Source organism: Sinocyclocheilus anshuiensis, unplaced genomic scaffold (genome assembly GCF_001515605.1).
Source record: "Sinocyclocheilus anshuiensis isolate Anshui unplaced genomic scaffold, SAMN03320099.WGS_v1.1 scaffold1552, whole genome shotgun sequence".
In the NCBI taxonomy this organism is placed as follows: Eukaryota; Metazoa; Chordata; class Actinopteri; order Cypriniformes; family Cyprinidae; genus Sinocyclocheilus; species Sinocyclocheilus anshuiensis.
In genome coordinates, this window is record NW_015554178.1 from 166561 (window position 1) to 178141 (window position 11581).

Sequence of the window (11581 nt, forward strand, 5' to 3'; positions counted from 1 at the left end):
ACTCTAGGAGAAAGCTATACATCCATTCTAAGCAGTGATGCCGCCGGGTTATCTGGGCCAGAGCTCATCTCAGATAGTCAAAAAGAAGGTGGAAATGTGTGCTGTGCTCAGATGAGTCCACATTTCAACTTGTTTCCGGGGAAAATGGATTTCGAGTTCTCAGTCCCAAAGACCAAAGGGACCGTCCAGACTTTCATCAGTGACAGATACAAAAGCAAACATCTGTCATGGTATGGGGCTGCAGCAGAGCAAGCGGCATGGGTGACTGGAATATGTGCGAAGGTACTATTGACATGGAGGCATATATTGGAATTGTACAGAGAAATATACTGCCATCAAGATGATGTCTTTCATGGGAAGTCCATGGTTATTAGATCAAGACAATGCCAGCTCTCATTCTGCATGTGCTACAACAGCGTGGTTTCGTAGACTGAGTGAATGTGCTAGACTGATCTGATTCCTATTGAAAATATATGACCAGTCATGAAAAGGAGAATCAGACAACGACAACCACAGACCGCTGAGCATCTGAAATCTTTTATCAAGCGAGATTGGACAAAAATGTAGCTTGCAAAACTTTAACAATTAGTATCCTCAATTCCCAAACAATGAAACTGTAATTAAAAGGAAAGTTGTGACACAGTGTTAAACGTGCCTCTGTCCAAACTTCTTTGGAGTGTGTTGCAGCCATCAAAATCAAAATTTGTTTATATTTACCAAATAAAATGAAGTTGGTCAGTAAAAACATTGGACATTTTTTCTTTGTACTTTAATCAATTAAATAAACTTTAAAGAGAATGAACAGATAACATATTCTTGATTTTATGGCATTTCACAAAATGTCCCAACTTTTCTGGAATTGGGGTTGTATAAGTGACTCAATATTCATGTAAAAGCTGTTAATAGAACAATGTAAATGTAAATACTTATGTAATGATGTAAATAGAACAATGAAAAATCCTCACAATTGTGCTGTTTTTCAAAAGGTTTCAATACAAACGTCAAGCATACATTCAGAACGTTCATTTTAACGTAATTTATTCATACGTTCAAAAGAAGTGACTTGTGTCTAATAAAAGGGACATGACAGACTACATTCAGTGAGGAGGGGCAATGAGTCTGGGCAGCCTGCCAGAGATCAGCACAAACAAACTACACATGCAATGCCACTGGCCTGATGGCCTCACCCTTATTTCTTCAAAACCTCATGACATCTGCAGGATCTGTTCATACTAGCCTACAAAGATTGCACTGCATATATGATTACACAGTAACACAGTATAGGAGGTTGCCTCTTCCAATAATTTAACCCATGTTGTAATTGGGCCTCTTGTAACTGTTATGAACACCAGAAAAGTTTTTACAGTTTATATTTCCCAGCTTAAGCTGTTTAATGAATTTATTTTCTTTGTTGAGTCAAGGGGAAAATGTCTGGAAATAAAAAGGACAAAAAACAAACCACAAAGATGAAGAGGAAACAGGTTGTTGAAAAACTGTGTGCTTCCTTTCCTGACTGGCTTCCTATTCCTGAGGATAGTGTGCGTCTGACTGTGAGCTGGCAGGGTCAACAGCAGTGACTGAGCTCCTTTGACTTGCACAGACCAGTCAACCTCATAAAAAGACATCTTATTTCCTCTGAGAGTTTGCTAGTGAGCCAAACAAATTTGGTCCCTCTACACTACATGTCTCTGAACAGATTTTATATTAACTGTAAACCACAGTGATTACACAGTGATTGATGCTTACAGTAATGTGTTAGTGATACAGGAAAAACATTGCTAAAAGATGATGCACATGATTACTTTTCACTTAGCCTATATCCTGCAACTTATTTAACATACAAAAGTAAAAGCTCTACCAAATAAAAATAAAACAACAATTTCACAATTTAAAGATTATTTAACAGTATAAGAGTTCACCCAAAAATAAAATTTCGCTGAAAATATACTCACTTTCAGGCTGTCCAACATGAGTTTGTTTCTGAATCTGAACAGAGTGGAGAAATTCACATTACTTCTGCAGTGAATGGGTGCCATCAGAATGAGAGTCCAAACAAAAACATTACAATAATTCACAAGTAATTCACAAAAAAATCCACGAATTAATATCTTGTGAAGTGAAAGGCTGCTCGTTTTTTAATGTAAAACCTTTGCTTCCAGCTAACAAATGAGCTCTCTATCCATAATATTGCTTTCTCCAGTGAAAGAGTCATCTTATCTGAATCAGGAGAGAAATATGCACAGATCAAGCAGTCCAAGGTGCTTTTCGGATGGCTTGAGGGTGATTAAACTGTCAGCTAATTTCAATTTCTGGGTGATCTATTCCTCTAAATGAAAATCGCACACTGGTTTGCAAAGTTATATGTAAAACAAATAAGTAAACACACATAAATGCATTTGTATAATCTTTATTTGACTAATTTATTCATTTAATTCAATTTTATACATTTGTTAACTAATTTACTAATTTAACTAATTTATGTTTATTTAACATAGAGAACAAACACAAAAAAATGCATTGTTGAAAAAGTACTTGGGAACCATTTTAAAATCCACACGTAATGAGTGGAAGAGCAAAAACAGCTACCACCACAGTTTTTGCTAGCAGGCGCTTTCTTTCGGAGACTCGAGCAGCCTTTCTTGAGTCAGAGCGAAAACTTGCCTGCGTTTGTTTCGTCTGACAGCGGGACGTTTTGCTAGGATCTAGAAACAATCGTGTCGTGGCAATCGCACACCCATTGAAACTATGTAGAGATGGAGTTCATGAAACTGATCGGAACTGTTTTGGCAGTTTGTTTCCATCCCTGCTGCGCATCAAGCGCGTTCGCTGGTGAGTTTGTGCTTGTTTATGTAAAATGTCGGTTCACACACGGTCATATTCAAATTATCTTACTCCGATTTTTTATGCTTCTTAAATACTCAATATTCAATAATACGATAGTATCGGGTGAGAGACTGTGCAGTATTTTAAATAAAGATTTCTGAAGCTTTTGTTGTGCAGAAGCTTATTTAACGAATATACACGTCTGGTGATGATGCAACACACGTTTAACCAAAGAGTTCTCTTTATGTACAGTGGTGTGTTTATGTACAGTTTTCGGGTTTTATATTTGGGTCACAGCTGTTTTTTTAGTCAGGGAGGATATGGCTGATGGCTGTCGCACACATGACTTTGCTTGAGAGGATTTTCCGCCTGACAGTTTGTGGAAGTTCTCCTGGTTTCTTCCTCTGTTTGCTCGTATAGCCTATGTCCCTGTGCCAACTTTCCTATAACGGTTCTTACGATATTTCCATAATAGTATACCTACTTTAGGTTCAACACTAACATCAGGGCTTTGTGGTGATGTGGTTTGCAGATCACAGGATATGCCGGAGAGGGACAGAGAAGCCCTGCTATAAGATCACAAGCTTCCAGGACAGCAGGCTCAGAGCAAGCTTTGAGGCAGCCAGACAGAAATGTAGGGAGGATGACGGAGAGCTGCTCAGCATTGAGACTGAGAATGAGCAGCGTCTGGTGGAGAGATTTGTTCAGGAGCTCAGAGCCTCTGATGGAGACTTCTGGATTGGGCTAAGAAGAAGCCCACGATATAATGCTGATTGTTCATCACAGTATTACTGGTTGGATTACAGTCAGGCCACATTCAGGTAGGATATTCGCAGTAATAACATCCTGAAATATTCTGACAACTGATTGAATGTTTTTATTATTATTATTATTATTATTACTGTTGTTGTTTCTTTTTTTTTGCAAGTTTGTTTTTAAAGGGATATTTAAAAAAAAATGTGGTCATCATTTCCTCATCCTCATGTCATTCCTGTGACTTCTTTTCTTCACAAAAAGGCCACAAAAACCTCATAAAAGAGGTCTACATACCAGTGTTGCTATTGTTAATTAAAACTAAAACACCATACTACCAAAATAGTTTTTGGTAATTGAAATAAAGCTGAAATAAAATAAAATATGCATATATAATAAAATATACACAAATTAGATATGTCACCTTGGCAAGTAACTGAAATAAATAAGTTGTAGTATTAAAATTAATAACATGGAAATAAAAAATTAAAGCTATAGAAATATTTTTTTTACATTTCAAAAGCACATAAAATTACTAAAACTTAAAATGAAATTGTAAATGTAAAAATAAAAGCTATTTGAAAAAAAAAACACTATAATAGTATATAAATATAATTCTGTATTCTATTAATGTATTCTGTATTTTAAGCCTCCTGGATCATGATGGTGAGTAAGTGATGACAGAATTTTCATTTTTGCTGATCTGTTCCTTTCAGTGAAAGCAAAATTCTAAAATGTAATATAGAATAGAAATATTTTAAAAATTACAAAAGCACAACAAAATTACTAAAACTTAAGCTACAATTACAATGAAAGCTGACAGTGTAAAGATAAAAGCTAATTGAAAATAAAGCTAAATACTATATTATACAAATAATATTCTTTTTTTAATTAATGTATTCTATATTCTAAGTCTTCTGAATCACGAAGGTAAGTAAATGATGACAGAATTTTCATTTAATAATAATTTATGCATTTAGCAGATGCTTTTATCCAAAGCGACTTACAGTGCATTCAGGCTATACATTACCAGTATGTGTGTTCCCTGGGAATCGAACCCACGACCTTTTGCACTGCTAACGCAATGCTCTACCACTGAGCCACAGGAACATAAAGGAACATTTCTTGGTGAACTATCACTTTTAGGGGAAAGCAAAATAGTAAATGTGATATAGAATTTTCAGTGAGTCTGTTGTGTTTCCAGGAACTGGCTGGTGACAGAGCCCTCGTGTGGCCTTGATCAGTGTGTGGCATTATTCTACAAGCCCTCATCTTCTGCTGGCCAGAAGGAGCACAACCTGTTCAAGTGGACTGACTACAACTGCAATTCCAAGAATAATTTCATCTGCAAGTACTCAGACGGTAGGCTTTTGCTTATGTTAATCTTAGCTGTCACATTTAGATATTTAATAGGCAACATATCTGAGATAAGCATCTTTAGTGTAAACATATTATGTAAGAGGACTTCAAATGTAAACTGTGCCGCCTCCTGTATGTGTTTAGAGAAGCATCCTGTCCCCACTCCAGCAGGAAATATCACTACACTCACAGGTAAACAAATCCTTAAGCTTGATCTGCTGCGTTTGCTACTTTTTTCTGACACAATAATGGTACTAATAATCTTCTGTTTTACTTATTAATATATAGTATATTAATAGCCCACATAACTTGAAGATTAAAGGGAAAGTTCCCCCCAAAAGTGTAAATTGTCTTATTTTTACCAGTGTTATTATCATTAACTAAAACTAAAACTATTTAAAATCCTTTTCAGTAATTGAAATGAATATGAAATAAAATAAATATTAGATGAAAAGCTTAAAGAAAAATTAGAAATGCTGCCTCGGTAAAATGAGAGAAATAAGTTGAAGTACTAAAATTACTAAAAATAAAACTGATATAAAACTAAAGCTAAATAGAAATGATTAAAAAAAAATCAATAGACAAAAGCATCAAATTAAAAAGACAAAAGCTTAAATTTTTTAAAATTAAGGTCATTCAAAATAGTAATACATAATATAATAGTATATAAATAATACTAAAATAATACAAATACTAAAATAATACTCTCCCGTTCAATTTAATTAAATGGAAAAACAATAACATTCTGCTAAAATTCTTTGGTTTATTCTTTTTTCTCTAAAATTATATAGGTTTAATAGGACAAGAGGATGTGTAAATCATTTTAATTTTGGGGTGATTTATTAGTTTAAAAAGATAAATAATAATGCTTATGATGACCTCTAGTGGTGGAAGTGGAATTATACTTTTGCTCACAGTAGTCAAGCTCAAAATCCATAATAGGTCAATCATCAAGGCCAAACACCCTAAATGCTTATTCATCATTCACAGTGATTCTTGTTTTTAGGTACTGATGACCTGACTCTGGTGCCAAAGCAGCCGCCCATTACAGTGGACAATGACAGGATAAAAACTGAGCTCTCTGAGTCATCAGGTATTCTTTAGAAAAGAATAGTCAATTGAATATTGGTTGAATCTATCCATCTATTTGTATATGTGTGATTATCTTCTGGATATTACATTTTTTAGTAATTATGGACTTTATCTTAGTTTCTATTTCAGATGACACTAATATTTACTACATCCTCCTCGCCACTCTACCTGTAATGCTGCTGTTGATATTGGTGGTGTCGGGGGTGTTCTGTTTCAGAGTCATGTCCAGGAGGTGTGTAACGCACTGCAAACATTTTTATCATTTCTTAGTTTGTTATTCTCTATGAGCTATTTTGTCTGTCAGCCTGCCATATAATATACTCTCTGACTGTGTCTTTGCAGGAGAAAAGAACAGAATGAAATCTATGCCGTGCCAGGACAGTGGGTGCGTCCAGTAGCTCCCAAAAGTCAGAATGATTATAAGCACACCAACAAATTCAACCAGTCTGGAGCTCATCTGGAGTACATGAGCTCTGAAATTAACCGAACATTTAGTGTGACGTCCACAATCAGTCAGTTTGAGGACTACGAGAACGTCCCGAGCCGCCCCACACAGTGCGGTTTTGTCACAAATGACATCTACGAGACCTGCCGGAGCTCCTCGGTGGTAGAGGCTGGATGGGTGGACAATGACATCTATGGATACTAAAACACTGTACAGTGTGTATACTGACTGGTAGTCTCTCCCACTAGTGTGACTAGCTCTCCCACCATGTCTGCTCTTTGATGTGCACTATGTGACCTGGTGGGGAAGCCAGTGGGGGTCTAATTCAGGGGTGTACAGATTCCCATAACTGACTATACAAAGAAGCATAAAGGTGTCATCGGCTTGTGAGAGCCTCCTCTGTGGAAGCTGGCATCCTGGAACGGGACCTTCCATTTGGAAATTCACAAAACAGTGCGCTGACCTCTCAGCCCTTCAACAACATCCTTCTGTGTCTCTGAGAATGGCCTCTCTAAAGGATACCTACTGGCTTTTAAAGACTGGGTAGTTGCTTTGTAAGCTCTTTTGTGTAAAAACAGAATTAAAGGATTTGTACGTATAAAACATTATTGTAGCATATTGAATGTATTTTGCTTTTGGGTGTCAGATTATGAGCAGAAAGATAAATAATTAGTTTTTGCAGTATTTGGATTGTAAATGATATGTTGTCTGTCCTTATAAGAATAATAATAATAATATCCTTGTCAAGTTATTTGGACATTCTTAAGCACAGAATAGCTTTTAATTAATGTATTTTTGTTTAATCAACATTGTTCCCGCACTCCTGGACAACCTGGAAATGTCTTGGAAATTTAGAATCAGGCCTGGAAAGGGAGAATGTAGCCTATATTTTTATAGTGATATACATTTTTCTAGTTATGCTTAACTTATTGGTAAGTACTTGACTGCTAGAGTCTTGGAAATGGCCCGACCTTGATGCAATTTAACCCAAAAAAATGATTTTATTTAATTGTATTTGAGAAGAAATAAACGTTTTTGAAATCTCATTCAGTGGCTTTTGTCATGCTGAGAACAGATCTCTACCTTTTCCATATCGTCAAATGTCACTGCTGCATGCTTGGAACTTCACATCGAGTTCAGATGACTCACTCATTTTCCAATCCATTCTGTTATTTCACATTTTGTACCCTTTTAGCGACTGCGTCACTGTCAATTTATTTCAAATATTTTGAGCTAAACGCGATTCTTTGGAAATGCACTATTAGTCAGCTGAGTTCCCTGAGGTCATCAGAGCTGTAGGAGCAGTGAAGTGTTTTATTAGATCTGAGTGACTGCAGTACAGCATGTGACCGTCAGATGTCGCCATATGATAGGCCACCTAAAACTGAATTACGTGCAGCTTTGAGGACATATTTGTTGCACTTATGTCATGGTGTTTAAATTACATTTTCCAATACAAATCACGCACCGCCTGTAATGCGTTTCTACGCTTACATACTCTTGATATGAATGACTTGTTTATAAAACTGTTGTATAAAATGTTGAGTACTGCACAATACTGCTCAGTTGATTCTTCAAAGACACACTAATGTTTGTACCAAAATTCTGCTTTATATGATTATGATTATGTAACTGAGCAAATATGTGCCACACCTGCTTTGATGTCTACAAGGTTGGGTTGCAAACACTTGACTTAGTGCCCTAGATGTCAAAATGTGATTATATAAAGCTGGGGTTTTCATAGGCTACTGGGGTCCAGGGACCTCCAAGAGGCCGCAAGGAGGTCCGTGGAAGTGTTTAGAGAAAAAATAATACATTAAGTTTAAATAAGTAAATATATTTAAATAAAGAAAAATACAGTCAAACCAAAATTTATTCAGACACCTTCAACATTTCTCACATTATCACAGTTTATTCACTATAGTTTAGAAAATGGTAATAAAATATGACAAGAACTCAGTTAAACTGTGTCAGAACAAATTCAGCTTGATAATTGCCATCCTTCTGTTAGACTGTCTCACAAATGGCTGTCAGCTTTTAAGTTTAAGTACACAATTAGATAATACCAACTTAGGTCAACTAATTACCAAGCAATGCTTAGTAATTTTGTTCAGTCTGTGGTGTAAAAAGGTAGCATTAGCAATTAAAGAAAAAAACACATAAGCAAAACATAGTCAGGTCAAAGTGTCTGAATAAGTTTACTGGTAGTCCACTGTATGAAGAATTTTTGAATGTAATATGTCACAGTTTACTTTATTTAGCTATCCTCACTTACATAAATGAACTAGTGTCCTGCACCCACTAGTAAAAAAAATATAAAAAATTATATCTAGTGTCTGAATAATTTATGGTTTGACTGTATATGAATGCATCTAACAGTACAGTACTGTAATAATGTAACATCAGAAACTAAATATTTTCCAAATAATATTTTTCAGAGTATAAATCTTTACGCAGAAACTAAAAATGTGCGATTATGTTTCCTTGCACGAGGATCGTCATATTTGGAAGGTCCGTGGAATCTAAAAGATACTTGCTTTTAAGAGACTATAAAGCCGGAAACAGCGAGCACGTCGCCGTCGGCTCTCATTCCTCGAATGAAGCACGAGAGACTTTATCAAAGTTGCTGGCGGCAGGCTTTCACAGCCAGCGCTCGAGCAAACACAGCGACGCTCTGGCCGTTGACGTAAGAGGGGTCTGGTCGTCTTGGAAACGAATTGGCACTGGAGTGTGGAAGCGCTTCGAAGCCCCGCCCCTTGTGCAAATACCCCCCATAGGCTCTGACGTCAATGCACGTCAACCAGAGAACATGATGCCTCCTGCAAGTCAACTCGTGTACTCTCGCAAACACAGCTGAAATATTATAGCTCTATTGTATTGAAGGAGGTGGCGTGACATATCGCCGCGCTCCTAAACGCTCCCCTGCTTCTTCTGCTGAGACTGGAGCGGACCGTCAGCGGCACGCTGGCATTTCGACACGTTTTAGCCTCTGCCGACCTCAAGTGGCAGGTCTCTATCTTCTTGCCCCAAGCCCTAGTGTTTCACTAACAGCATGGTCATGGCTGACTGTCACCAAAAGCCAGTGCTCAGGAGTCCCGTCCGAGTGGGCTTCTACGATATCGAGCGGACTCTTGGAAAGGGCAATTTCGCTGTTGTGAAACTGGCAAGACATCGTATAACCAAGACAGAGGTGAGTTGAGAATATATCAGCTGCTCAGCCCTCTAATTAACCCTTGTGCCCTGCACACAAAAACTACGAGATAGCAGTTTCAGCTGTACTCATACTGGCTTGATTGTATCATACTATTGTTGATACTAGGTATGTGAGAACTTAGTATCTTTGGGTAACAAACAACCTGTTTGTCTGAAGCGGTGTCACGTTTTTTAAGGAGCCACATGGATTTGATTTTTAGGAACGTTTTATAACTTCAAATCATGGCTGATTTTTTTGTGTTTTGAATATTTTTATGTTGTCAAAATGCAAAACACTTAAATGTTTAATTGAAATCTGTTTTTTTTCTTTCTTGTAAAATAAAATCATCAAGCCAATATCCAGATATATGAAATGTTAATAACATTAAAAACAAGAATTAGTTTGTAATATCGGTCATTTTTGTTGCTTCAGTTGTATTTTTTTGTTCATGTTCTGAAAAATCATTGTTATTATTATAAAATACCATTATTATCAGACACATATAATATGTGTTAAAAACATAAAAAAAAAAACCAATAATTCATTTTTAATACCTGAGGCATTTTTGTCACTTTCAGTTGCATTTTAGTTCAGTTCAGACCCTGGTCTGAAGTATGTTGACTACAATTAGCTGAAGCCTTTGTGCAGCTTTGCATGCACCGATAAACGCATGTCCAGCAGCCTAACGCCTCAGTTGAAATATGCAGAGTATTCCAAAAGTGCAGGGTGTCCAAAACTAGTTGTCAAAGAAAGACAAAGGCTGTGTACAATGGCAAGAAATTATGCTGGTTTAGTGCCCTTTAAATGTGGGCCATGCTGTTGTGCATTTGTGCAGTGGTTGCATAAGGGTGATTTTGTGATAATGGATGTCGTCTCATTACTAAACCTGAGCTGATGATTGTCTCGCATTCCTTGCAAAGAAACCCTGCTGAGCACTGTTTGCATGACACAAGGTTACCGTGGTCACAGAAAATGTCATAAATTATTTAAAAACATAGTTACACTTAGCTCTAAAATGTTTGTGCTTTGCGAGTGCGGTCTGCATTAAATGATTTCTAAAAATCCAAGGTATTGACCTTGGTGACATTGTGTTGCTTTGCAGTAAAGTTTTGGTTCAGGGTATTATAACAGTAGGTGCGAGCTGTAATTTACGTTTGGCCAGAGAGCTGGGTTTTTTAAGACGGTCTGCAAGTCTGCAGATGTAGAGTTTAGCATTGGAGCACTGTGTGGAATTATGCTATTTAACAGGATTATGTTGCACACAGTTGATGCATCTCTGCAATGGCTGCCTCGAGGCGGCTTCATTTCTGTGGGGATGACACTGTCTCTGCTTCCCATCAGTCTCTTGTGTTTTGTGATTTCTCTGTTCTTCCTCGGAGCTGTCTTCAGATTACACATGCTCTGGTAGCATGTGTCTTCTGCTTTGTGTATCGCCTGCATTGTTCATGGTTTCAACGGACAGTTGGATCACTGTTACTGCCAATGAGAATGACTAACCACATTCACATATGACAGCTGATTCATAGTGATGTGCTTTAATGTTTTCAGTCAGTTACCGTTATGCTTTCCAGGGGTCAACAACAAGGCTGGCCTGGGGTCAGTGTGAGACAGTTTCAGGCCGATAGACAGAACTGTCACTTGCCAAGTACATTATGTCTTTCTTGCATTGATCGCATTGTTCATGCAAATATGTTTTTATGCCTTTCAAATGTAAACATTTGGATTAATGTGAAAAAAAGATTGTTGTTGCAAAATCTGTTGATGTCACCTAGATGCTGCTTGGCAAACAAATTGTTTTGTTGAAATTGCGTGAGAAGAATAAATCTTTAAAGCATCAGTTACAATTATAAACCAATCATATATATATATATATATATATATATATATATATATATGAGCCTTTGAGTAATTTTGTA

The 11581-nt window shown here is 36.8% G+C and overlaps 2 protein-coding genes across 3 annotated transcripts in view; both read left to right on the forward strand.

Annotated features, from left to right (window-relative positions):
- The first annotated feature begins 2564 nt into the window (after positions 1–2564).
- On the forward strand, positions 2565–8010 carry LOC107670962 (layilin). Its single transcript, XM_016463775.1, has 7 exons — positions 2565–2829; positions 3356–3644; positions 4781–4938; positions 5080–5127; positions 5942–6028; positions 6145–6259; positions 6370–8010. The coding sequence occupies exons 1-7, from the start codon at positions 2754–2756 to the stop codon at positions 6674–6676; spliced, it is 1080 nt and encodes a 359-aa protein (XP_016319261.1). The 5' UTR covers positions 2565–2753; the 3' UTR covers positions 6677–8010.
- A 1250-nt stretch (positions 8011–9260) lies between these two features.
- sik2b (salt-inducible kinase 2b) overlaps positions 9261–11581 on the forward strand; it is a 40638-nt gene continuing 38317 nt past the window's right edge. For both annotated transcript variants that reach the window (XM_016463773.1, XM_016463774.1), the window contains exon 1: positions 9261–9662. In XM_016463773.1, the coding sequence (XP_016319259.1) occupies positions 9525–9662 (138 nt within the window). In that variant the 5' untranslated portion in view covers positions 9261–9524. The remainder of the gene's footprint in view (positions 9663–11581) is intronic.

Coding starts and splice junctions, on each gene's coding strand:
- LOC107670962 (XM_016463775.1), top strand. CDS start 2,754: ATGGAGTTCATGAAACTGATCGGAACTGTTTTGGCAGTTTGTTTCCAT. Junction 2,830..3,355: donor CGCATCAAGCGCGTTCGCTG/GTGAGTTTGTGC, acceptor TGTGGTTTGCAG/ATCACAGGATATGCCGGAGA. Junction 4,939..5,079: donor CATCTGCAAGTACTCAGACG/GTAGGCTTTTGC, acceptor GTATGTGTTTAG/AGAAGCATCCTGTCCCCACT.